The 26724-nt window shown below is 55.3% G+C and overlaps 2 protein-coding genes and 1 long non-coding RNA gene across 16 annotated transcripts; 1 reads left to right on the plus strand and 2 right to left on the minus strand.

Moving 5' to 3' along the window:
- Positions 1-790: 790 nt before the first annotated feature.
- ORAI3 (ORAI calcium release-activated calcium modulator 3) lies at positions 791-5937 on the minus strand. Its single transcript, XM_006729843.3, has 2 exons — positions 5482-5937; positions 791-2284 (listed from the first exon to the last, which is right to left on the minus strand). The coding sequence occupies exons 1-2, from the start codon at positions 5707-5709 to the stop codon at positions 1622-1624; spliced, it is 891 nt and encodes a 296-aa protein (XP_006729906.1). The 5' UTR covers positions 5710-5937; the 3' UTR covers positions 791-1621.
- A 43-nt stretch (positions 5938-5980) lies between these two features.
- Positions 5981-19415, plus strand: LOC145721537 (uncharacterized). Of its 4 annotated transcripts, none has more exons than XR_014145267.1 (4): positions 5981-6168; positions 12126-12507; positions 17480-17727; positions 17965-19415. It is a non-coding gene; the product is annotated as an uncharacterized LOC145721537 (long non-coding RNA). The 4 variants fall into 4 exon arrangements; XR_014145268.1 differs by having other exon boundaries at positions 18934-19415; XR_014145266.1 differs by having other exon boundaries at positions 5982-6168; positions 17480-19415.
- On the minus strand, positions 7739-26468 carry FBXL19 (F-box and leucine rich repeat protein 19). Of its 11 annotated transcripts, none has more exons than XM_081819688.1 (11): positions 26142-26468; positions 24683-24883; positions 23167-23310; positions 22977-23063; positions 22665-22883; positions 22123-22155; positions 20370-20881; positions 13108-13271; positions 12861-13022; positions 8206-8424; positions 7739-8102 (listed from the first exon to the last, which is right to left on the minus strand). In XM_081819688.1, exons 2-11 carry the CDS (start codon positions 24857-24859, stop codon positions 7924-7926), a joined length of 1896 nt encoding a protein of 631 aa, XP_081675814.1. In that variant the 5' UTR covers positions 24860-24883; positions 26142-26468; the 3' UTR covers positions 7739-7923. The 11 variants fall into 11 exon arrangements, with proteins under 11 accessions (XP_081675814.1, XP_081675811.1, XP_081675810.1 ...); XM_081819685.1 differs by having other exon boundaries at positions 21994-22155; XM_081819684.1 differs by having other exon boundaries at positions 21994-22155; positions 22665-22898.
- Positions 26469-26724: the final 256 nt, after the last annotated feature.

Genomic DNA, 26724 nt, shown 5'->3' on the forward strand with positions numbered 1-26724 from the left:
CCGAGGTCGCAACGTGGTAAGAATAGATGAGAGGATTAGAACCCCTTAAAATTTTGAGGAAAATTAGGCTGAAAAGAATTTTCATGAACGCATGGTGATGAGAGCAGATTCCTGTCTCTTGTCTCAGTTGAAAGGTATTGGCTTTTTATATCAGAAAGAGATTCCCCGTGCTATGGTAAAGGTAGTCCAAGTTTTCATTGGCTTTGGGCAAGATCCTCCCTCAGCTTTCGCAGGTCTGTTTCCTTATCTCTGAAATGCAAATGATAAATACTTGTCTCTTGAGGTGGTTGTGAGAATTAGATAAGGTTACCTAGCTTCTAGTATGTAGTAGTCACTCAAAGTTACACCAAAAGAAGCTTATTCTAAATCCACAACGGAAGAGATGGAGACTCTGGGCTCAGGAACAAGAGTGCAAACATTTTTGGCTTTGGAATAACTCAGTCTCCAAATCAGGAGCTACTGGCCCCTGTCAGCGCCAGAAGGGGGTCATATCTGGAACCATTCTCCACCTCCTGGTATACCTGCTCGCACCTGGCTCTTAGGAATAAGTCACCTGGGGGCGCCTGGGCAACTCAGTCTGTTAAGGATCTACCTTTAGCTCAGGTCATGATCCCACAGTCCTGGGATCGAGCCCCATGTCGGCTTCCCTGCTCAGTGGGGAGTCTGCTTCTCCCTTTCTGCTCACACTCTCTCTCTCAAATAAATAAACTCTAAAAAAATAAGAGAGAGAGAGAAAGTCACCTGATCCCAAGGCGGCCTCTCCTTCACCCCATTCAAAGCCACAGAGACATCTGTGAAACACATTTTATTATACAAAACAAGGTGCATCAAAAACTCAGTGTCAGAATAGCTCTGTATTCCAAGGGCTAGTGACTGGACCTTCTCCCTTAAAACCTTCTCACCCCAAGACCCTTTCTAGGGAGTCAGGTTGGGCACATGGGCCCTCAGTCTCCAAAGATCTCCAGCCCTGGCCTAGGAGAGTGAGAACCAGACATAGAAGCTTAAGTGTGGGTGTAGGGCAGTGGGGCAGGCACTTGAACCTCCAAAAATAGGGAGGCTCCTCCTAGGTAAGGCTGGACCTATGTCTGTGGTAGAACCACACAAATCCTCTACAGCAACTAAAGCAAGAATGTGGAACCCATCAAAATCTGGAGATGGGGGAAAGCTTCCCCCAAATGCCAACCACAAAGTAGATTCTACAGAAATAAAGCAAGGGTTGACTGCCTTCTGAGGCAGCTGGCTGGGTGTGTAACCTTCTGACCTCCACATCCTGTACAGGGGTAAGTGGCTAAGGGTCAGCACCAAAGGTCTGACCAGGATCTCCCTGCCTCCCCTCTACCTACCATGATCCTTGGACTGAAGACCTGCTACTTCCTCGCTTGCTCCTCCCAGCCCAGATGTTGAGTAGACAGACTGGGATAGACTGACAGGGAGAATCCCTGGGAATGTGGAAGCTGCCCCAAGGCCCAGCCCAAAGGACCCTGAAGGCAGGAATCTGGTCTCTGCCTGAGAGTGGCCACAAGAAGCGGCTCCAGGCAGGGGCAGGGAATGGGGTCTGCGGACCGGGGTCCCCTTGCAGACCGGAGGGCGGCAGTGTTTACAGCGGTAGCGCACGTGGGCCTCACACAGCCTGCAGCTCCCCCTGCAGGCGACTCAGCTCCTCCAGCTCCTGCTTGTGGCGGTCGGTCTTGTGTGCCACCAAGGAGCGGTAGAAATGCAGGGCAAAGGCCACGAACACAAGCCCCACGGGTACCATGATTGCCGTGGAGGCCATGGCTGCTTGCCAGCCTGGCCCATGGGCCCCTCCTCCAGCAACACACCCTTGCCGGGGTGGGCAGGCCTCAGATGGCTCAGCCCGTGATGGAGCTACAGAAGTGGAGGACGCCTTGGAAGCTGGACGAAGGGAGGTGGTCAGTGGTAACAGAGTCCCAGGCACCTGGGAGGCAGGTACCACGGGGGCTGGTGTGCCCAAGGGCGTCCCAATGGGCACAAACTTGACCCAGCCAACCAGGACAACTTCAGCGAGGAAGAGGAAGGTGCCCAAGGCAGTGGAGAAGCCCCAGGCCAGCTCCACGTAGCGGTGGAGTCGCTGGTGTGGCGACTGGTGGACAGAGTTGAGGTTGTGGATGTTGCTAACGGCTTCTATGTGGGGCAGCAGACACGTGGAGACCATGAGTGCAAAGAGGTGCACGGCTACTAGCACGGTGGTGCAGGCACTAAAGGCCACCAGCAGGCCTGGCGGGTATTCATGGTCGCTCTCCAGCTGTACCTCCACCATGGCCACCTATGGGGACAGAGGAGACGGATTGAGTGCCCACCACCTCTTTGGCAGTAGAGGGTTGTTTTGCCCGTTGGTATACATCACCAGGGCATCCCTGGGGCCTAGAACGGTGCCTGGCAGGAAGGAGGTGCTTAGTCTCTGTTGAGTGAATGAACTGGCCACCTTGGTAAGGCTCTGTGCTGTTCTGGCTTTGGTTTCTGCACCTGGCTATCGAGAGGGCTGACACATTAGATGACACATTTCTGAAAATCTTACCTTGTTAGGGGGGTTAAAAAAGCAGGTTGTGGGGGTGGCTGGGTGGCTCAGTCGGTTAAGCGCCTGCCTTCAGCTCAGGGCATGATCCCAGGGTCCTGGGATCGAGCCCCACATCAGGCTCCCTGCTCAGAAGGGGTCTGCTTCTCCCTCTCCCTCTGCACGCACGCGTGCACACACACACACACACACACTCTCTCTCTAATAAATAAAATCTTTTTTTTAAAGCAGTTTCTGGAGCTGGGCCGCCTGGGTTTACTCTCAGCTCTACAAGCTGCGGAATCTTGAGCAAGTGATTTAGTTCTATGCCTCAATTTCCTCATCTGGAAAGTGGGGATTGATAATGATACCTGCTTACCTTACAGGGTTGTTGTGAAAATTAAGTGAGATAATGTACACCAAGCACTAAGAATAGTATAAGGCACACAGTAAGCTCTAGGTGTTTGTTGTTATTATTACGGTTATTAACTGTTCTTTTTTTTTTTGGTTATTAACTGTTCTTAATACTGGTGTTATTATTAGTGTTAGGGGACAGCAAGGTTCTTAAGAACACTGAATGAAGTCCAAGGCCAGAGTTTGCAAACTGGTATACCATGAACCCAAGCCAACTTTGCACACATGTTTTGCTTGGCTCATACAGTGTGTTTTTTAAGGAACTAGGTTGCACTTTTAAAACTCAAGAGATTTCCTATAAATATCCCTATTTCTAGATCCCCTTGAAAATTTGGAAGATCTGGTTACACCAGACCCACATTCCTACATGTCAACTATCAGCTAGAGTTGAGTCATGACTGCTCCCTTTGGACAGGTCATGGGGTCTCCTGATAGCCATCCCCACTCAGTCCATAATACCTGCCTGTCCTTTGCAAACATTTGCGTTGATTATCCTATTCTAGAGTTGTATAAATTTGGATTCCAGAGCCAGACTACCTAAGTTCAAATTCTGTCACTTACTTGCTGTGGGATCCTGGGCAGGTCTCTTAACATCTCTGATTTGTTTTCTCATCTGTAAAATGGTCATAGTAGTGGTACCTACTTCACAGAATAATAAATGTGATACACATTAAAAGCTGGTACTGCATAACATGGGACACACATTACCTGGTACTGCATGACAGGGCAATACAATTTGTATAATGTGATTCTAATCCAGGGTACCCAAATACCAGAATCTGGATCTTTCCCCATGCCTGGTTCTAGCAGGACCCATTAGATTGCTCTGGGGCTGGGGGAAGGAAGAAGGTACAGTCTGGAGGGTGGTGGTTAGGAAGACAAAGCTAAGTATTTTGGGAAACTGGGCCATGGCGAGTGTTAGCAGTTTCCACAGACAGAGATCTGGGCCAAGCCTAGGCCTGGTTTCTCCCAGAGCCTGACCCAGCCTTGCTCTCCCCTGGCAGGACTGGGGCAGTCCTGCCCCCAGAACCCACTCATCTGGCCTTTTGATCCTGCAGAGAAGGTCCTGGCGTTTAAGCTGTCACCCTGGCAACATGCAAGTCCAGCAGCAGGCTGGATTGTCCCCTTGGGAACAGGCTGGACCACGGCATGGATGGGGGTGGGGGACCTCCCTCAGCCAGGTCCATGAAGTCACTTCCTTCCCTCTGCAGTCTGTACAGGTGAAAGGGAGTCACTTCCCTGTCCCTAGCTGACCCCACATCAGGAAAAGTGGGCTGGCCTATGGATACTGGGCCCCCAAAGAGAAAACCATAGACCCTGGATGTCGCCTAGGGATAGACTTTTCCTCTCATCATTCAAATACAGAGGCTCTGGTAAAGAGCAGGGCAGAGACTAACGCAAATCACCTAGTGCTGTGACCCCTCCATCCCCATCTCCATAGGTTCCTATGAAGACCGCCCCCCTCCAGCTTGCTTTCTCCTTCCCATCATGATGGTGGAGAAACTCTGGACTAACAACAGTTCAGTGATCCAGGGTCCTAGATCATTCTGCAGCATTCATCTGCTGAGCACTCTTGGCAGAGGCACTGCCCCATTCTGGGCCTTGGTTTCTATGCCTGCCCAATAAACAGGTAGTCTGAGCCATCTCTGATGTGTGTCTTGCTCTGACACACTGGGATCTAGAGTTTGGCAAGAATCAGCTCATTCTGGGGCAGCTATTTGCAGGCTACAGAGGGCACAGCCTCTATGATCTCACAGTTTCCCACTGGCCCTCGAGGGGTTGGATGCCTGTCCAGGGTCACACAGCTGGCCACAGGCCCAGAGGAGGCAGGGTTTGTGTCTGCTGACTCCTCCTGACCCTGGGACTCCTTCAGTCCCATTTCCTATGAGGCCTCCTCGGGACCGTTAGCTGATATCATCCTCCCACACCTGCAGTTTATCAGATCAGGAATCACGTATCAGCTTCCTAATCACCTTCTTTCCCCAGCAGCTTCCTCAGGGGCATCCTCTCTGCTCAAAGCTGTCCTGGGTTACACCAAGCCCTCTTTGTGCCTGCTAGGGACTGGTCATCCTCCTGGGGATGGGGCCGCCTTCAACTGGGGGACTACTGCATCCAGTTTATTTTCTTTGACTCTCCCAGTCCTGTTTATAGGGCCCCCACCCAGCTCTGATTTGCCTTTGAATCTCTCCGGTGAACTTGGTAATGACTTCTGTCTGGGACCACGCTCCTTCTGGACCTCTCTGCCCCACCCTCGCATATGTATCCCCCTTGGTGATTTGTCTTCCCTCATGGCACCTTGGAGGCTTGTTTATACTCCCTATGGCCCAGTATATGCTAGGGGTCTGTTTACACACACGCACACACACACGCACGCACACCCGTAAAACGGGACTCGAGTAGTCCCTTGGGACCTTGTTTGTACTCCTTTACCTCTTAAAAACCCCTGCTTTCCCTTTCCTCTGTCCCATCTCCCTTGGGTACCCGTTTACTTGGCCCGCGACCCCCTACCCCCATGTGCCTCACCCCCACCCTGTGCGCCCCTTCCCTCCCCTCACCATGGCGAAGCCCGAGAGCAGGGCAGACGTGCGGCTGGAGGCTTTGAGCTTGGCCCGGCTGAGGTAGAGGCGGCGCCAGCTGAGGGCCCGCAGCGAGTGCTGACTGGCCCCCATGAGGTCCAAGTAGCCGCGGTGCACGAACTCTCGGTACGTGGCCGAGCCCGCGGGGCTCTCGGCCTCCGGGTTCAGCGGGGCCTGTTCGCCCGCGTCCCCCTCGCCGCCCTTCATCCTGGGGGCCGCAGCACTGGGCGGGCTGGGTGGTCACGGGGGCGCCGAGTCGCCCCGGGGGTCCCACGAGGGCCGGCCCAGGCGGGTGGAAGGCCCCATCCCCGGGCGGGGCGAGCGGGGATGCCGGCGGCGGACGCCCAGGAAGAGGTGCCCGTGTGGAGCAGGGAAAGCAGGCGTCTGCGAGGAGCCCCAGGGGCCGAAGCCGGGTAGTAGAGGCCGAAACCGGAACTGGGGCGGAGGCGGAGCCCGAACGGCCACAGGATGGGGTGGAGCTCGGGCGGGGGTTGGGGCGGGGAACGAAAGACTGTCGGCAGAGATCCCGAGGGACCTCGCGACCCCAGGCCACTTCACTATCACCCAGGCGCCCGGACCCCAGCCTAGGACTGGGAGTTCCCGGGCCCTGGACAACTCGGCACACTTGGACAGCCCCTAGATGCCCAGACCTCCAAACCCCTCCCCGTAAGTAGTGAGCTGGGGGAAGGTGAACCCATCCACCTGTAGGCACCGCAGGCTGTCCGGCATCCTCAGTTCCGAGAAGCTGGGAGGTCCTAAGGACCCCCAGATCCATCCGGGAGGCCCAAAGGATGAGCACTCCGGTCGTCCCAGCTCTTCCCCCCCCACCCCAACGCCGGTGAGAGACACACGAACGCGGCGGCCCTGGCTGGAAGATTTTGAGTTTTATAGCAAACCGTATTGTACAGACCTGGGGCCCAGGGGCCCAGCCCGGCTGGGACCCCCACTTGCCCCCGCCGGGCTGCCTCCTCCCCCTCCCCCCAGCGGCCCCATCCTCAAGCCTTTCGCGATACCCAGAACCCCCTCCCCTCCGGCCTTTGGTCCGCCCAGTCCCTCCCCCCACCCTCGCACCTCCCTGTTACCTGAGGTATGTGGATAGATCCCCCCTCCCCTACATGGTACAACCCGGCTCCCCCGGGGTGGGGCCTGGGCCGAGGGGCGGGACCTGGCCCCAACTCCTCCCCGTGGCTCCCCAAGCCCCGCCCCCGCAGGGTGGGGGAGGGCCAAGAGTCTGTTACTAAGTTCCCATGGCAACTAAGAGGGGCCATTTCCAGCCTTAGCACTGGCTTCGGGAGGTGTCCATTGGCTGCTATTTCCATGGCAACCAGGAGTGGCAGTTCCCTGGGCAAATGGGATACAAGTTTCCATGACGATGAAAGAGTGGGAAGAGCCAAGCTGGAGGAGTCCCATCTTCCCCATCATTGGGCTGGCACCCCACCCCCACCCCCACCTTAGGTCAGGAGGGGTGGAGCTGCTCAATACAGTAAAGCAAGAGAGAGCCTGGGGGTGGCGCAGTCCAAACTGGGTGCCCACCAGTCCAGTCTCAGTCCAAGCCGATCAGTCCCCTCACTCCGGCTCCCCCAGGTCCGAGGTTCCCCCGGTTCAAGTAACACTTCAGTACAGATGAATGTTCAAGTATTGTGCGGGGAGACAGGTAGGGGGCTGGGGTACCCCTCACCACTCCCCTGGGCCACGCTGAACAGCGGGTAGGCCCGCGGCCCCCACTCCTCGCAATAGCTGCCATTGTCAGTGACGTTCAAGGAGTCAGGGTTGGGGGGGGAAGGAACTGAAATCTGGGGAGGGAGTAAGGAGAGGGGTGTGACCCCCTGAGGGGGTACTACTGCCCCCACACCTGCTCTTTGCCCCCACCCCTCTCTCAGCCCTGGCTTTCCCCTGGTTCCCCGAGTCCCCCCCCCCCATCTCTGACACGTGGATCCCCAATTGCTCCTCTGGTTTCCCTTTTTGGCCCCACCCCCACCCACCAACTCCAAGTATCTGGTCTTTGTTCCCTGAACCCTTGGTGGTCTGCTTTCTGCCCCCCCCCCCCGCCCCCAGCCCATCCTCCACCTCCCCCAGCCCCCTGGCTCCCAGTATCCTGTGTGCAGGTACCCTTTCCCCATTTCCCTCCCTCAAACTTGCACCTTACCCCCCCACACCATCCCTTTGGCTCAGCACCCCCCTGTACCTCTGACCCACTCCCCCCAGGGGATGGACAATGAAGCAGGTGGAAGGGAGAGGGGATGGGAAGGAGAGACCCCCAGAGATATCAGTGCAGGGGGTAGAGAGGGGGGAGGCTGGCTCGAGTCCCTGGGCAGGAATCCCAAGTCATGAGGTGGGTAACCTGGCCTCCTGGCAGGGATAAAATGAAGGCCCGAGGTCCAGGCTCCTGATGAGTCCTGGGGGAGGGTGGGGGGCACCCAACTAGCTGTCCTTGAGAAGTAGCTTCTCCTCTGGGCAGCGGAAGGGGCCAGGGGGCCCAGCGGCTGCCAGCCGGGCACAAGCTTCAGGTGAGAGCTGGCGGCAGGAGCGCAGGTCTAGGCGGCGAAGGCGCGGGCAGCGGCGGAACAGCGGGAGGCAGTGGTCCGTGAGGCGGTGGCAACCTGGGCGGGGGGCAGTGGCGGCGGAGACCACGAAGGTGAGTAGGGGGTGGGCACTGGCCACGGGGACCAACACGCTAGCAGGATGGACAGAGAGGATGCTTACCAGCAAGATTGAGGTGCACCAAGGTCTCGCGGAGTGGGGAGGTGGGGGCTGTAAGGAGGTGGACGCTGGGGTCCCCGACGTGGGCGCAGTGGCTCAGGTCCAGCGCACTCAGCTGGGGTGCGTGGCGCAGCAGGAGCCGCAGGGAGGCATCTGTCAGCTCCAGGCCTGCCAGGCGCAGCTCTGCTACCCCCTGCAGCCGCCCACGGCTCTCCGTTTGCCCTGGGCAGGCAGTTAAGAGGTCAGCACCCCCGGCTACTCCTGTGCCTGCCCCTCAGCATCCAGACCAGCCGTCTCTCCACACTCCTATCGCTCGCCACCCCCTAAACCTGCTTCCACAATAACAGAGCCTCCACCTGCGTTCTCTACAGGGCTTGCTCTTCTCCCAAACACCCGTACAACCTGACCTCATCTAATCTGTCCATTGCTCACATCACCTCCTCGGTGAGACCCTCCATGATTACTCCTTTTGATATGGTAACATTCCACATACTCCTACCCCTTCCCTGCCATTATTGTCCCCCCCTCCTTTTCTCACCATGGAACCTATTTTTTTCTCTCCTCCCACTAGAATGTAAGTTCCACAAAGGCAAGAATTTTTGTCTTGTTCTTGCTCTATCCCTAGCAATTGAGACATAGGTGCTCAGTATATATTCACTCATCCGACAAATGCCATCCCTAATGGAACTGCCACCCCAGGCCCCCCTCCTACTTCCCTCTCCTTCCATTAGTAACATCACCAGCTGAATCCCTTTCTCTCCATTCCCTGGGCGCCCCTCAGGGACAACACCACTCTTGCCTCAACTCCTGCCCCAGCCTCCTCACCCGGTCCAGTCTCTCCTCTCCTTCCTGGCATTCAAAGAGAGCTGTGCTCACAAACAAGTGGGGCAGGGGGCGCCTGGGTGGCTCAGTCGGTTAAGCATCTGCCTTCGGCTTTGGTCATGATCCTGGGGTCCTGGGATCAAGCCCCGTGTCCGGCTCCCAGTTCATCAGGGAGCCTGTTTCTCCCTCTCCTCCCCACTGTGCTCTCTCTCGCTATCTCTGTCTCTTTCAAATAAATAAAATTTTTTTTAAAAAGTGAGGCACCATCCCTCCTCTACTAAAAACTCTGAGGGCACCTCCTTGTTTAGAACATTCCAGTTCCTATAAAGGTTCATCCCTGTCTCTGTTCCTAACCCCCCTCCCACACTCCCAAACACCTGGGCCAAATTCCACAGGTGACCCTGCTCTGAGACTCTGCCCACGGACACCTAATGTTCAATCCTATGCCTGGCTGGTGTCCCTGGCTTTTAGATCTGAGGTTAGGGACCACTTCTTCCCTCATCTCCATGGAAGAAGAACTCATGTCCCTCATCTCTACACCCAAAGCATGTGGCATGTAGCCTGCTTTTCTTTTATTGTATCTACCACATTCCTGCATTTTGGGTTTTGAGAGGAGAGGGGAGGGGCAGAGGGAGAGACAGAATCTTAAGCAGGCTCCATGCCCAGCATGGAGCCCAACGGGTGGCTCCATCTGTCGACCCTGAGATCATGACCTGAGCGGAAATCAAGAGTCAGATGCTTAACCCACAGCCACACAGGCGCCTATGTTTTTTTGTTTTTTAAACTAAGCGCCTAAACACCAGCCACCATTAATTGAGCACTCAGTGTGGGCCAGGCACCAGCCAAGGGGGCCAAGTGGCGGCCTGCCCCTAGGCCAGGGGCTCTTCTGCGTCCCCTGGAGGGCTGCCTAAAATGGTTGCTGGACCCACCCAGAGGTTAGGGAATCTAAGGTTGGGCCTCAGAGCTTATTTTTCTAACAAGCTCTCCAGTAATGGTGATGCTGCTGGTCTGGACCACGCTCTAAAAACCACAGCTATGTGATTATCACTCCTGCTTACAAATGACAACTTTGAGGCTCAAGTCATTAAAGCAATCTGTCCAAGGTCACATGACTGAAATAACAGAGGACGCCAGACCAAACATACCACAACACTATCTGCCTCCCAGGCACCAGCCTAGCCCATAGATAAACCAGATCAGATATCACCAACTCATGAAACTAGCCTACACAAATGCGTTATGGAATCTGCACAGTGCTGAAATTTTTCTCAAATGACGAATGCTACAAAAGGGGCATTTCCATAAAGAAATTTAGATAGAGCTTTTCTCTGAAAAATTATAAGATCTGGCACCACTGGGCTATCCCTTTCACCTGAAAAGGACTAGCTGGGAACTGGGTTGCAAGATGCTATTCCCTAAAGCCATTCCCCAAGCGCATCCCCTCTGTCACCTGCCAGGCCATCTTTGTGGGCACTTGACTTGGCAAACTCTGAATTCTGCCTCGTTTTTTCCTTTGAGGAGCTGAGAGCCTGGGAAGGGGCTACATCTACAGATGCCCTCAATCGTGGGCCACAGCTAAAAGTCATTAGAGGGAAGCAGAGGACAGACAGGTCACTTCTGCTTGGGCAGGGGAAGTGGGCATCTGCAAGGATTTCACTGAGGTGGCAGCATTTAAACTGGGCTTTCAAGGATTTGAATGTGAGAAGTGGGACGAGAGCAAGCCAGGCAGAGAACAGCAGGGACAAAAATAAGGAAATAGAAGAACTTTAAGTTTTGCTCAAGGAATGCTGCCCAGAGCCAGGGAGCCAAGATAAGAAAAGTGGGTGTAGAGTCCCAACACTACAATAGGTCTCAGGGCCTGGAAGGCTCATCTCTGCAAGCTCCTGAGGTAGTTCAGGCAGGAGGAACTGGTATCACGGTGCCCGCCAACCAGCACTTTCTCACCTTCTGGAATCCACGGTTCCCAGTGCCCACCCTCACCCTCACCCAAATCTTCCTGGCTCAGTCCAATTCTGGTAAGAGTGGGCAACCGGGAGTGCTCCGGTCTAGCTCTGTGTGACTTGCAGCAGTCAGTCAACCCCTCTGAGCCTCTGGTGCCTTGTCCAGATAGTAAGAAGAATCCTAGATGCTTCTCTACCTCCTTCCAAGGCTGCTGTGAAGGGGGCGGTGGAGTGGGAAGAAGGGAACTGAAAAGTGAGCTGTGAAAGCAAGGCTCTGGGGTGAGCACAGCCCCTGCCCTCCCAAAGCTTAGAACTCAGGGAGAGGAAATGGGTGTTCATCAAATCACTTCACCACCATGCAGTGATAGCTGGGAGGGAACCGCTCTCAAGCTCTAAAGGAACCCTGATCTCGGGGGGGGGCGGATTATGGAGGGCTTCTAGGAGGAAGTGGCATTTTTGCTGAGGCCTGAAGAATGATTAGGTGTTAATTACACAAAGGGGGGTACAGCATTCTAGACAAAGAGGACTAAGCAAAGGCCTGAGGGCTGGAGGCACCTTGGCAAGGAGGCTGAAGAGGCTGAAATGTGGGGATGGCACAGGTCAGTGGGAGCCAGACCACACCAGGCCTTAGTGACAATGTATTAGTCTTTATCCAAAGAGCACTGGGAGATTATGAGGAGGAGTTTAGAGCACAGGGCTGACACGGACAGATCTGCCCTTCTGGATGGTTCCCCTGGCAAGAGAAGCTATTGTGAGCATCCCATCTCCTGGCTAGACAAGGAAGGAACCCCCAGGCCTCAGTGCTCCTAACCCATACCTCCGTTGTGACCAGCCTCTGCTCCCAGCATTCCCCTCTACCAGTATGGGCCTCACTGCCTACGAAAGTGCTTACTCCTGCCTCACACTCCCTGGGACAACCCTGTCCCTTTCAGGACTCAGTTCAAACAGCACTTCCTCAAGGAGGGATTCTCTCTCTGCTCCCCATGCCCAACCACATCCTCCACTGTACCACCCCGTAACCTTCTGTTTCTGATTCTCTCTCTTCTGCACTACTGGGATTCTACCAGGGTAGGGACTGGGGCTGTTTGAGGTCTCCAGGGCCCTATATAGGGCCAAGGCCAGAGTATGTGTCCAACAGTAAAAGCTGTCTTTACCTGACAGGGTGCCCGGGCCTGACCCAGGGTGAAGAGATAGCAGGCCTGACAGGAGAAGATACCACCACTCTGATGCAACCTTCCAAGTCAACTGGATCCCTCTTTCTGCTCCACTCCCTCAGGAAAACCCTTATCCTTTTCCCGTAGGGCAAAGGGGCACAGGAGCCAAATCTATTGCTCAGCCATATACGTACTGATCCACACATGAATTTTAAAAGAATGTTAAGTTAACTGCTGTCATTTAAAATCAAGGATATTTCACAGGAAAATCCACGTGTCTGGCTCCTCTTGACGAATGGAAGTGACTGGCCATCCTGGGCCTGCATTTTCCATGGCCATTGCCGCTGCCCCCTCTGGAGGAGGCTCTTCAGGAGCGCCCACCACACCCAGTGAGTTCACTCCTATCTGCCATCGGCCAGGCCACTGGCTTCTTCCAGAATTCTTATGCCATCTTCCTGTCCTATACCGTGTTTCATCACATAATCATCTCCCCTCTGGAGCGCAGGGGCCACTTCCCCTTCATCTCTGTTCCCTCACAGCTCCTATCACAGGGCCCAATGCATAGCAGGGAAGTAAACGAATGAACAGTGGCCAAGCAAGGCCTCCTAACCAAATTCATGCGTTCTGCCCTTTCTTCAAATCTCTTAACATCCAGCATGAGCCGGAAGAGACCTTGGAGGCCTCATACCCGCCCCCTTCCCCTGCCCAACCCATTCTACAGATGAGCCAACAGACGCCACACCTGGTTTGGTGTCTGGTGGAGGCAAGAGCAGCTCGCGGAGCTGGGAGTCTTTAACATCCTCAATCCAGCGGAGGTCCAGGAGCCGCAGGGCCGGCAGTGGGGCTGAGCCCAGGGCAGAGACAGAGAGCCAGGAGCAGCCAGAGAGCACCAGCTCCTGCAGGCCTGGGCAGGGGAGGTCAGGAAGTTGGTGCTCCATCCCAGCACTGTCTCCCTCTTCACCCTGTCCTACCTCGCCATCCCACCCTACCTTGCAGACGGTTCAGAAGCCACATGAGCTGCTTCTTGGAGACACCTGTCCAGCTGAGGTCCAGGGCTCGGGGCTGGCGACGAACCACACCACTGAGCATGGGTGGGGTCAGTGACTTTCGCCGGCTCAGGTCCATTCGAGGCCACAGACGCTTGTCATAGCACCTATCAGCCACAAGAGGGAGACAGAGCCCTCAGCTCTTAGGGAGCCTGCAAAACTCCCTACTTCAAGGGTTCATTGGCCACAGCTCTGTTCTGGCCCACAAAGACAGCAGGGGTGGCAGGAAGTACCCAGCCTCGGGCCAAGGGCACTGGGTTTGGGGCTCAGTTTCATCACTAACTGGATGCGAGACCCCAGGCAGGCCCATTCCTCTCCCTGAGCCTCAGACGCTCCACTTGTAAAATGAAGATAATGATCCAGACTCAGACTGCCCCATAGGGCTACTGTGAGATCAAATGAGGTCACTGCAGTTCGTAGACCTTACAGCTTATAAAGCATTCTGCCAAAGACACAAACACCCTACACATTGTATTTGACGTAACACCGAAAGGATCTGTCAGCAGCCCCCACCAGCCCCACCTTGTGCTTCTGGAGTTCTCCCTGGCTAAGTTATGGTGACTCGTGGGAACTTCTCATCTCCTCTATTCATCTCTGCCTTTGAGCCACATCTGGCCCATTCTGATGGCCAGCTGCCCAAGGCTCGACTTCCAGCCCTGTTACCTCCTGTCTCGGGTTACTGTGTCCCTCCAACTAGAATGTAGGCCCTACCAGGGCAGGACAGTTTTCCCCTTTGGTAGTGCCAGTACCTGGCACTGTGCCCGGGGTTATCTGTTGCACATTTGTTGCATGAATGAATGGTGCGAAGCCGGCATGAAGTCCCTGAAGCTTCCACTGAGCGCTCCCCAACAACACACATCATCTGCAGCTTTTCATTTATCCACTCAATGTTTACGGAAGGCATGGTAGGGCCCAGGAATCAAAGTTCCAAAGATGAATGAGGCCTACACAAAGTTAAACAGCTTTCCTGATCCCTGAGAGCCCTGACAGATCTGAAAAGCAGTGAACCAGAGAAGGGCCTCCCAAACTTAACTTTACCAAGGAACCCTTCCCCACCTCTCCCAAGGTCATCTGTGAACACTTTGTGGCACACTAGAGTTCATCAAGACTTAGTCTGAAAACTCTCTTCCAGTTCTCAAAAGCATGTCAGGAAATTCCCACTGGGCTAGACGGACTGTGTCAGAAGCAGCAGGGGTGGGGAAGGCCCAGGAAGCTGTGTGTGACCTCCCTCCCACCCTCCATTCTGAGGGCTTTCCCTTCGAGAAGCCCTGGGCTGGAGCAGTGGTTACCAACTCCAGTTAGTTGCTATCCCCTTCTCTCAGAATGTGAATTTATCTTTCAATCGATCCCCTCCTTGCACTTAAAACCAGTATTGCTTCACATAAAAATGTTAACCTTGGAAATACGTACAATAAAAACCGACCGGGATTATTAGGCTTTACGCTACCACCTGAAGACTATTTTTGTTAAACAGGGAGATAAGTATTAGAGAGGTGTTAAAGATACAATAGCACCCAATCGAGAGACTTCCTTTTCAAAACTAATAGAAGGATTAAGCCATGGTTTTGTGCCACTTGAAACTGCCAGGCGTTCTCCACAGAGCCCCATCTGACATTTTAGGGAATTACTGGGGGCACAGACACTAAGGCTTTAATCCAAACAACCCCACTTCTTGGTCCCGCCTGCCGCCCCTTCCCCCTTTCCTCCTTTTCCCCCCTTTCCTCCTTTTCCCCCCTTTCCTGGTATTATAGCCTCTCCCTCTCCTGGTTCCTTCCACTCAACCAATAACCACTTGCAAGTCTCTCCCATTACAAAACAGAAAAGGAAAAAACCCAGCCTACCCTCAACCGAGCTTCTGCCCCTTTTCTCATTCCCCTCGGTGAAATCCTGCCCACTCCAACCCAGGCTTCAGTCTCAGCTCAACTGCCACGACCACCCTGAAGCCCTTGGGTCTTCCATGGCTAGAAAGGAACCCTTCCCCCCTGGGGGCACACACAGGCCCCCAACTGCTTCTGTATCATACTCCACAACAGCCACACCCAACCACCTGCCCGCCGATAGACACACAATGCTGCCTGGTGCCAACATATATTGGTACATGTTGTGCTGCTGCCCGAAACGCCAACCAACCCAGAGCTTTGAACACTCAGTCCCAGTGTCTCCTCTTCCGGGAAGTCTCCCATGACTTTTCTTGGCTTGAACTAATTGGTCCCTTTGCCCTTGAATGACCAGGACACTGGGTTTAAACCTCAGAGTGGCAGCCAATAATCACTCAGGGCCCTACAGATCCTAAGTGTCCAGCCTCCACTGCACTGTCAGGAAAGTGGAGGAAACACAGCCAGTCCACGGTAACTGAAGCAGCAAGGGATATAGTCAGAATCAACAAGGGGACTGGACAGGGCGCCTCCCAGGGAGACAGTGAGAAGAGGGAAGAGAATGTATGTTCCAGATGGGGAAGAACCAGTGTCCAGGCCTAGGATACAGAGAGAAAACGGAGTGCTCTGAGAAACTCAGGCAGCAGGAACAAAGGGCAATCCACACCTCACCTTAATAATGAGGGTTAATAATAATAAAGATGGGGAGGACTACGGCATTAATACCTAGTGTTCATCAAGGGTTTACTATGGGCCAGGTACTGGTCTGTGCATTAGGCAGGTAACCTCACAACAGCCCTAGGAGGTAAATACTGTTACTATAACCTCCTTTTTATTTATTTATTTTTTTTTTTAAAGAATTTTTTTTTTTTTTTTTATTCATTTGAGACAGAGAGATACAGAGAGAGCGAGAGAGAGAGAGTAGGAGCAGTGGGAAGAGGCAGAAGGAGAGGGAGACGCAGACTCCCCGCTGAGCAGGGAGCCTGATGCGGGGCTCGATCCCAGGACCTTGAGATCATGACCTGAGCCGAAGGCAGACGCTTAACGACTGAGCCACCCAGGCGCCCCTATAACCTCCTTTTTAGAGTTAAGGAAAATGAGGTCCAGAGAGGTTGGGAAACTTGTTCGAGGTCCCACAGCTACTAAGTGGCAGCAGAACCAGGTTTTAACCCAAGCTGGTCTGGATTGAGCGCCTGAGTTGTGTCTGAGGAAGGGGCAAGGGGGAGACTGCAGAGGAGACTGGGGTGGCACGCCGTGGCAAGGAGGCCGCAATGCCCAGTGGGACCGTCATTTAGTGCAGGCACTGAGATACTATACGTGTGCAAATGTCCAACAGGGCTGTGAGAGTTCACTGTGAGGGCAGCAGGGAACCATGCATGGGTCCTTTCTAAGCTGCGGAATGACACTAAGGTGAGGGGCAGGAAGAACTGCTAAGAGGCACGGCCTGCCCTCATCCGGGGGCATCAGGGCTTGATGTCCGAGTTCCCTAACCCAGTTCATTTTACCCTAGCTTCCAGCCACCCCGACCCAGTCAGCCCCCTATTAAGCCCACCTCCCAAATCCGAAATTCTAGTCCTAAGCCTCTGTCTTGCAGAGGCCCTTTGGGGATGCGGATGTACCAGCCCAACTGGTGCCGGGCAGGAGCTCACAGCCTGGTTCTTTCCTCTCAGCTCGCTGGGCTCCCCGATGCCACCACTGTCCTCCTATCCACCAGTCTCCAGGCTTTTATTCCCAGCCCCAACTGGCCTTGACCTTGGGGTCCAGTCCCTTCCTTGCCACCCTCTGCCCATGTCCCCCAAAGTTCCAACCCTCTTTTCTGTGCCTCAACAACTCTACCATGCTTCCTCTGCCTGCCCCCCTCCCCTCGCTCTTGGTACATTCACTTTGCCTCCCAGTTCCAAGAGGAGATAAAAGCCACCAGACAGGAAAGCCTGCAACTCCCTGCTCTCCCACCTACAAATTTCTCTCTGGCTCCACCCTCACTGCCTCTTCCCTCACACCATCCTGGTTTCCTCACTTCCATCCATCCATCCATCCAGTATTATCTTAGAACCTACTGGATGCCGGGCGCCATCTTAGAAACTAGGGACACCACAACGAACAGATCAAGTGCCTGCCTTGGAGCTGATGTTCTCAACCCCATGTGACCTGGCTTTGGTGCCCTACTCCCACGTAGTACAGCCAAGGACACCAGGGCCTCATGTAGCAAATCCAATTTTAGTATATGTGCTGCCGAAGCGAGCACATCATGTAGCAAATCCAACTGCCGCTTGTGGTCCTTGGTCTCCCACGACCTCTTGCCAACATCCTACACTCTTATCATTCACTCCTTCCTCAATCTCTCTCCTGCAGGACACTTCCACCATCTCCTTCATGTCTCTGGTTGGTCTTTCTCTAACTCACAGATACTGACATTCTGTCTTCTCTCCTCTTTCTGAAAGCTGCTACCTGCAGGGGGAAAACTTCCAAACCTGGATCCTTCCAGCTTCAGACCTGTACATGCATCTGCCGTCCTGCCAGCTCCTGACTGGCCCACAGGCCTTTCGGACCAAACGTGTCAAATCTGAGCACTTCGCGTTCCCGGAACCTGCTCCTCCTCTGGTATTCCCGAGCTTGGGGAATAGCGCTGCTGCCCACCCAGGCTTGTGGGCCAGAAACTCAGCTGAAGAGTTGTCACCCTGCTGCCCAGGTACCAAACACAAGCCATTCTGCTTCTTAAAAAATTCTCAGCCCCAGTCCCTCCTCTCTACCCCTCCAGCCCCTACTTCTGTGCCTAGACCTGACAGAGCCTCCTGACTGGTCCCACTGTACCTCTGCTCCGCCCTACCCTCGTCCTTACCAAAAACGACCATTTTATTGAGTGTTTAGTACCTTTCAGGTATTGCGATAAGTGCTTTGCAAGAACCACTTCATTTAATCCCCACAGGGTATTAGTATGAACCCCAGACTACAGATGAGAAAACAAGCCTTGGAAAGTAGAGCTATCCATCCACGGCTATACATTCAAGCAGGACAGGAGTCACAGTGGATGACACCCATGGGTGCCAGACTCCAGGGCCCAAGCTGGAAATCACTGTGCCGTCCAGCCTCTCTGCTTTGTCCACTTCCGGTCACAAGTCTCTCCTTGAGGTAGAAATTAAGGCCTCTTCAGTCCTGGATCCCCCGTGCCAAGCACAGAGCTGGCCTTGAAGAGGCCCCAGCAACATATCCCCGAACACTACATGTGCAGGGATGGTGATCCCCAGCAACCTCTCTCTTTGCTCCTGTGCTGAAGGCTGACTGGGAGCTCCTCAAGGGCCCAGGCCTGCACTCTCAAGATAGAAAGTCTGTGCTTTCAGTCAGTATTTGTAACTGAATAAATAATACAGGTTACAGTTAGGGCACTGAGTAGTTTCTACTTCCTGGGTACTGTCCTCGGTTCTTTATGTACATTAGCTCATAAAGACACTATGACATTGGGGAGATTATGTGCTATGGTGAGCGCTGTGAATTGTGTAAGACTGTTGAATCACAGACCTGTACCTCTGAAATAAATAATACATTATATGTTAAAAAAAAAAAAAGAAGATAGCAGGAAGGGAAAAATGAAGGGGGGGTGGAGATCGGAGGGGGAGACGAACCATGAGAGACTATGGACTCTGAGAAACAAACTGAGAGTTCTAGAGGGGAGGGGGGTGGGGGGCTGGGTTGGCCCGGTGATGGGTATTAAGGAGGGCATGTACTGAATTGGAGCACTGGGTGTTGTACGCAAACGGTGAGTCGTGGAACACTACGTTAAAAACTCATGATGTAACATATGGTGACTAACACAACATGATAAAATAAAAATAAATAAATAAATAAATAAAAATAAAGACACTATGAAATAAATGCTTTGGTTCTCCTGGCTTAACAGATGAAGAAGAAACTGAGGCACAGAGAAGTTAAGAAACTAGCCCAGTGGCTGTCAGCTTATCAGGGGAAGAGTAAGACTCAAACACAGGCAATCTGCTTCCAGAGCCCGCACTCCCATCCTCTCAGCTCTCCAGCCTCCACAGAGACCAGAGGTGCGAGCTAGTGCCCCAGAGTCCCAAGGAAAAGGAGTGGAGTTCAAATTCAGCCACCAGTTTGCGCTGTGACTTCAGGTGTCCCTCATCCTCCCACAGGGCTGCGATTACAAGGAACGAGGCAGCCCACAATTTGCAAAGTGCCCACCAGGACGCCTGCTGCACAGGAAGTGCCTGGGAAAAAGCCTAATGTACTCATTTAATGAACTACTTCTCAGGCACCTCCACTGCCCTCATCCTGTGCTGGGAACATGCAGATAAAACAGACACAGTATCTGCCCCACTCTAACAAGCGATGAGAACATGAGTGTGAATAAATGAGTGAAGGCTCGTCAACGTGTGGAAGGCCTCTGTGTGCTCTGTGAGGGGAACAGGGTGCTGTGGGAGTCTGATGGGACTGGGGGAGGACTTTGTCAGGGGCAGGATTGAAGAGGGAAACCAGGGGCTTGGGAGGATGACCGACATGTCTGAACAAGCAAGGTTCAGGAAGCAGGGGGGAGATGGGGGGAGGATAGACAGAGGGAGCTGGTGGTGGCTCCGGGGCATAGAAAAGTGACAAGGGGAGTCAGGAGCCTGAAGTATGGCTGCCTCTGAGAGAGCAGGGGTCACCTCAGCAAAGAGCTTTCTCATGTGTAAATGGGACTTCTAGTGAGCCCGTCCTCAGAGAAAGGACTGTGCAAAGCAAACGGGGTGATGTGTGACAGCACTTAGCGCTCTGCTTTGCCACGTTAACGCTCATAAATGACGGTTATTAGGAGCAAAGATTCTGGAGCCATGGGGCCTGGGTTCAAATTCCTGGTTCTACTACCTCCTCTCCACAACCTTGACCTCAGCTTCATCTGTAAAAAAGGAATAATAGGGGCGCCTGGGTGGCTCAGTTGGTTAAGCGACTGCCTTCGGCTCAGGTCATGATCCTGGAGTCCCTGGATCGAGTCCCGCATCGGGCTCCCTGCTCGGCAATGAGTCTGCTTCTCCCTCTGACCCTCCCCCCTCTCATGTGCTCTCTCTCATTCTCTCTCTCTCAGATAAATAAATAAAATCTTTAAAAAAAAAAGAAAAAAAAAAAAAGGAATAATAGGACCTACCCTCACAAAGTTGTTATGAGAGTTAAATGAGCTCCAACAACGGAAAGTGGCTTTGCACGCAGCAAATACGGAAGTATCAGACTAGAAAACATCCATACTACAGGAGTATGATCAACGTAAGAACAGGACCCAGAGAGATCAAAACTGGCTGTCGCAGGTCATACGGCAAGTGGGAACCTAGGCCCGTCCAGGCCACTCACCAGCGGCTCCAAGTCCGGCAGACTCGCATGCAAATGCACAGCTCTCGGGGCCCGAGGTGCTGGAAGACACGAAGCCAGGCGGCTCGGGGCAGCGGGTGGTCGGATCCAGCGGCCAAAGGCAGCGTGTCGGGCTCAGGGCTTCGAGGTGGGGGCCGGACCACGTGCCTCTCCAGCTGTGGGGGCCGGGGCGGTGGGGCGGGGCCCAGGGGCCAGCTGAGGAGGGGCCCCCCACTGCCGGGGCGCACAGCCCGCCGCCCCCCGCGGTTCTCCTTCTCGCCCGAGCTGCCCCGGGCTGGCCGTCGCCCATTCCGGGCCTCGCCAGGGGCCTCCTCCTCACTGAGCGATGTGCCTGAAGAGTCAGAGTCGGAATCCGAGTCCGAGGAGGACGAGGAGGTGTCAGGGACCCGCTCCAGCAGCTGGCACATGCGCTTGAAACGCTCGAGCTTCTCCCTCTGTGGGGACGGGGATGGCACTGCCGGGCCCTCAGCAGAGGCCAAAGGCGGCTTTGGTTTCTGCAAGGAGATGGGGGGAGGCTGTTCTAGGGCCTGGCACGCACTTGCCCACCTCCCTGCCCTGAGGAGTCAGCAGGGGATGAGCAGCCCGAGAGACAGTCCTGGGTTCCAGCCATGGCTCTGCCCCTGAACGACGTGAGGCCTCAGCCGCATCATGTCCCTCTCTGGACCTCAGTCTCCTTATCTGTCACGTGAAGGCACTGATTCAAAGAATTAGAAGCCTTCCAGGTTTCAATAGCTTATGAGTTTCCAAAGGCAGTGAAATACGGAGAACAGTTAGAGATGTCGTTTTGAGTATCGGCTCGGCTACCACCTCTCTGTGTGACCTTGGGAAGCCCCGGCCTCATCATCTACAACACAGAATGCTGGACTAGGTGATTCCAAGTGTCTACTCAACAATGTGAGAGTGACAGAGCACCTCATACTCACGGACTCACATCCTCACAGTGCTCCAACGGAGTGGCAACCTGGACCACTCTTCTTACACTCGAGGAAACTGAGGCTCAGAGAGACTGAGTGACTTGCCCAAGGTTACAAACTGACAAATGGCAGAAGCAGGATTTGAACACAATCAGGCAGACCCTTGCATTCATGTGTCAGTGCAAAATGACATCTGAATTCTAGCTCTGCTGTGGGACCCTGGGCAAGTCTTTTAACCTCTCTGGGCCTCATCTTCCTCAAATCTAAGTACATTTCACAGTTCACAAATCTCATTTACTTTCATTAGATGTAAACAGTTCTGTGGGATGGGTGGATAAGATAGGTAGTATCCTCTCCTTCACAGATGAGGAACCGAGGCTCAGAGCAGCTGACAAGTTGCCAAGACCACACAGGGAGTCAGTGGGCAGGGATTTGAACTCAGTTCTTTTCCCTTTAAGGTTTGGAAAGATGACGCAAATGGGTCAGATGAGACCCGAGGGGTTCCTGGAAAGTCCTGTGGGCTGGCCCCAACCCACCTCTCCCCCTCCACTCTTCCCAGGGGTCCAGATGCCACTGTGGCCAAATGGGGCAGGGGCAGGACAAGGTGAGCAGGAAGGGACAGATCTCTGTCTCCAGGGTGGAGGGTAGGGCAAGGAAAGATGGGAGGGGGAGGGTGGAGGTCCCCGGCACACCTCCCAGTTCTCGGGAGGGAGCCCAGGGTGGCAGGATGAGAAAGCCTGGCTCGGATTCAGAACCCTGGGGGGCAGAAGGCCGGGGCCGCCTGGGTCCGATCCTCGGAGGAGGCAGGCGTCTCCACCCACCTTCTTCAGGTGCCTCTCTCGGCCTCCTTTCACCTACCAGAGCAAGAGGGAAATATGGGGAAAGGGAGAGGCCCCATTAGCCCCTCATTGTCCACAAAACTAAGATCCATGCTCGCTTCTTAGACTACAAATCCCAGAAGCCCGCATCTCAGGGAAGAACTCTGAGCATGCTCACCTTCCAACCAGTGTCTTGGCTCACTGAGCATGCTCTCCTCTTCTCTTTCTTCCCCCTCAGGCCCTTTCCAGCCCCTCCTTCCTCCTCGGTAGCAGCTAATTTGAGCATGCTCTCTCCCTCCTACCTGAAGCACCCAGGGCTCCCAAAGCTTCCCTGCCCAGTGCCAGTTGCCCCTCACCTGTACCTCTCCTCCCTACCGAGCGTGCTCCACCCTCCCCGCCCAACATTTCCTAAACTACATCCCCCAACAACCCCTTGGAGAACCCACAGAGCGCAGCCTCCCAGGCCCACCCTCCCCAAAAAGGAACTACACTACCGTTCCCAGAATCCCTTGGGCTGGACCTAATGAGCATGCTCCCTGGCTCACCTTTTTCCTTGGGGTGGGGGGCTCATTCCCTGCCTCCCTCTCCTTTCTTTTGGGGGGCCCAGGCACGTCCTCTGGGGGGGGCCCAGCAGGTAAGGGGCCCTTGCGCCTGGGTGGGGGTGGGGGAAGCGGCGGCTCCTCCGTCAGCTTCCATCCACTCCCCAGGCTGGCACCCTCCTCGCCGTTGTCAGCCCTGCGGCGGCCTGGTCCCTCACCTGAATCCTGGGGAGATGGAAGCTGAGGTTGAGGTTCTCTCCAGCTCCCCAACCCACTGTCTACGCAGAACCCAGCACCCAGCCCAGCCCCTACCCCTACCTTGCTGGTCCGGCCTTCCTGGGTGCAGCGAGGGCACTCCCAGCAGTTAGGGATCTCCGCATTGATGACACCCTCAGCCTTCCCCATCTGTAGGCAGAGGGCAGGGAGTGGATGTAGGGTGCCAGTAAACCCAGAGGCAGCGCTCCCCAGGGCCATCACCTTCAGACTCCAGGGCCCCCAGGGCCATCACCTTCAGGCAGCCAGGGTGGACGATCTCATTGCAGATTGTACACTCCATGAGGCTCAAACCAAATTTCTCTTCCTCTCCCTCTACTGTGTCCTCCTTCCCAGCCTCCCCACACAAGAGGCACACAGCTGTGTGTGGGAGCACGGGCTGTTGGGGAAGAGGGAGTATTAGGGACCCCGAAAGCAAGAGACAGGGGGAAGACCCTTTCTTCTGGGGAGCCTGGCCAGCTGCTGGGTGAGGTTCAGAACCCATGGGTCAAGCTAGGTCAAATCTTGAATTCGTTCCTTTTTGGCAGTATGACCTTGAGCAAGTGGTTTAACCTCCTTGGTGTCTGTTTCTCCACCTGTAAAATGGGGCTAGGCATTTTTCCTTTGCAAGACCTCTGGAAGAATGAGATCACTCGGGGAGGCACTGGATACATAGTTGTTATCGCTGTTGCAAATGTTGCAGCTGGAGTCAGGGTCTGTGTGTGTGACCCTGAAACTGTTGCTGGCTTTGGGGAAGGATAGAAACCATGGCAAACAGGACAATACTGTTGAAAGAGAGAGCTGCAGGGGACGTGGCGGCAGCTTGGGATGATTCTGAGTTTGCACAATGGGCAGCCCAAGGGTTGCTCTGGACCCTACAATGAATCAGGTTTTGGCAAGACTCCTGGGCATGCTAAAGGCAGCTGGCTGGTCCTAGGGGAGAGCAGCCCTCAGACAACTTGACTTTAGTGGAGGGAACAGGGTAATATGGAGTCATGTGAGGGATGCTGAAGGTTGGGAGACAGGCCCAAGGAAAAAAAGAGGTAGGGAAAGGAGGAAAAGGAAAGTGAGGCAAGGGTTGGAGGTCAAAGAAAGAGAAGAGGGGAGCTGTAGGGTAAAGAGGCAGCAGAGGGGCTGGAGGAAAAAGGAGGTGGCGGTCCTCCAGGAGGGGGTGCAGGATGCAGCTGGCTCCTCAAGGCTGCTGGAGAAGGGCCACAAAGGGGGCTCAAAAGAAGAAACCCATGTTCTCTGATACCTACTGTGTGCTGGGCACACTCACATCCACGCTCTTTCTTCATCTTTACAACTCAGCAGAGGAAATGTTTCACAGGAAAGGTACCTTGAGGTTCAAAGTGTCTGTTCAAGGTCACACAAAGGGTAAGCTTGGCCTCAAATCCGAGACCCCTCTGGCAGGTGGGGAAGAGGCCGGAGAAGGCTAAGACCTATTCCCTTGGGCCAGCTCCGGAAGCGCGCCCCTGTGCACAGATTCCTCCAGGAAGGAGCACAAGAGGGGCTGAGCTGAGCTCTCTATGGGTCTATGCCTCCGAAGCCGGGAAAAACGTGAAGGTAAGCACGGGGTTAGATTCTTCTGGGTGCCCTAACATCACCCCCCGCTTGCAACTGGAGACAAAAACGGGCCTGGTGGACATCTGAACAGACAGCAACTCTACAGTGTGTGCCAGGAAGCAGCCAGCCCAGAAAGGTTCGTGGGCCGGCTGGGGAAGGGCACCCAAAGCCCCGGGGGTGTCAGGTGGGCTGGGGGCAGAACTCACGGCAGTGCACTGCCGGAGCAGGCACGACTGCTTCATGCGCCCGGGCCCCCCGAACTTCTTCATGTCTCTGCAGAAGTGGCAGTCCCCGCACTCAGTGCGCACACAGGCCCGGCAGCGGCGGCAGCGGGTTCGGCGTCGGCGCGCTCCGGCCCCCGGCCCCCGGCTGCTCGACGACATTGGGGGCGTCAGCAACGCCGAGGGCTGTGGGTCAACGGAAGCAGGGTCAGGGAAGGCCCTGGCCTGGGAAACTCCTGGTAGCTCCCCCCATTCCTAGGCAGCCAGAGCTTGCTCTCCTACCCCGGGGAGACAAGGAACAAGGAGACTGTCCCTCCTGGGGTGGGAGGGAGCACCACTCCCTCTACTCAAGGCCTCTCTCCAAAGCGCTCACCTGGCTCCTCTGGGAGCCTGAGAACTGGCTTCCTGACCTCACTCCTCTTTCCTCACACTTCCTCAGCATCCCCTTGCCCAGCCGGGGGAGAAAGGGACTGGGGCCTCTGCACTGACATCCCCACACCAAAGCTCCTTGGAAAGCCAGGGCTCCTAGTTTGTGGAGTTACCTTAGAGAGGCCCCAACTCTTCCCCTGGTATCCAAATGCACTCCACCTAAAATTCCCCCAGACTTACCTCCAAGATACCCACAAATTCCTGGGTAGAAGCTCTAGACCTTTCTTCCTCCCTCCTTTCTCTCTCTGGCACACAACTACCACCCAATCTCTCTTCCCCCAAAACCTACACATTGTCAACAGATCCAATGGGATGCTTGCCCTCGCCCATCCCCAGGGCTCTGAGACACTCCACCCCCCCCATGCTGCTTCAGAGCCCCTCCTCAGCCCAAGATCGCAACTGCTCTTTTCCCCACAGAGCTCCCTCTGCCCCAAGACATCCTCCTCTTGGATCTCTCAGGTCAGCCTGGGCAATTTCCCAGATTCCCTGGTATTCTAGAATCCACCCTGACATCTCCACAGAACTCAGGATGGGCTCAATCCTACATGTCTTCTCCCCCACCCCCAAGCTTCCCAGGCTACTTTTCCATCCCTAATTGTCTAGAATCCCTTGGGCTCCCCTTCCCATGGAAACCAGATCCTCCAAGATCCCATACAGACTCAGCAGGCCTGGAGGGGGTCTCTTCGTGGCCAGAGTCTTACCCTAGCTTCCCCCTTTCCAGGGACTTCCAGACCCATCCATGGGGGGAAGGGGCCCTCCAGCGCTCCAGGGGAGGGGCCTGGAGGGCGGCGACTGCAGGCGGGGATGGGGGTCTGCAAGGGGAAGCAGGGTCTAGGAAGGAAGGCCAGTTCCCCAGGGTTGAGAGGTAACAGGAAGGAGGGCTGGAGATGAGAGGAGTTTGGAGCAAAGAGAGGGCGAGGCTGGGGGCGGGGAAGGTGGAGAGAGGCCGGGCTGAGGATGAATGGGAGTGGGAGCTGCCCAGGTCTGGGGGTGAGGAGGAGCCGCATGAACCCACCTCACACGTGTCCCGGGAGCCATCTCTCCCTTCTCGGCAGCTCCCGGCGGGTCTGCGGCCATCGGCGGCGGGGGGGCCGGGCGGCGCGGGGCGCGGAACGCTCAGAACGCCGGGGTCCACGGCCCCCCGAGGGCGCTCGGCCCCTCCCTCCGGCGGAGGCCGGGACGGCGGCGAGTGGAGATGGGGGGCGCCGGGGGCGAGGCCCTCCCACGGGCTGCGGCGCGGCCCTTCCAGGGGGAGGTCCTGCTCTGGGGGGCTCAGTCCCTCAGCCCCCCCAGGCCAACGGGGGCTCCTCGGGCGCAGGGTGCTCAGCTTCTGCCCGGGCCCCACTCAGTCCGGGGTCCGAGTCACAGCTCCCCTCCCCCCACCCCGCCTCTCCCCAGCGCCCCCGGCCCTTTAACTGGCCCCTTCCCGGCCCCCACCGCCCAGGGGTCCAGGGCCAGGCCTGGGCCCCCCACCGTTTCCGGGGTTCAAGCCCCGCCCACCGCCGGTTCCCGGGGAGGGGGGGGTCCCTGTAACCTGCCCCCCTCCCCTGGGCCCGCCCCTAGACTGCGGCCCCCTGCCCTAGGGCTACCGGGCGAGT

Source organism: Leptonychotes weddellii, chromosome 5 (assembly GCF_054177405.1).
Source record: "Leptonychotes weddellii isolate Sample4059 chromosome 5, ASM5417740v2, whole genome shotgun sequence".
In the NCBI taxonomy this organism is placed as follows: Eukaryota; Metazoa; Chordata; class Mammalia; order Carnivora; family Phocidae; genus Leptonychotes; species Leptonychotes weddellii.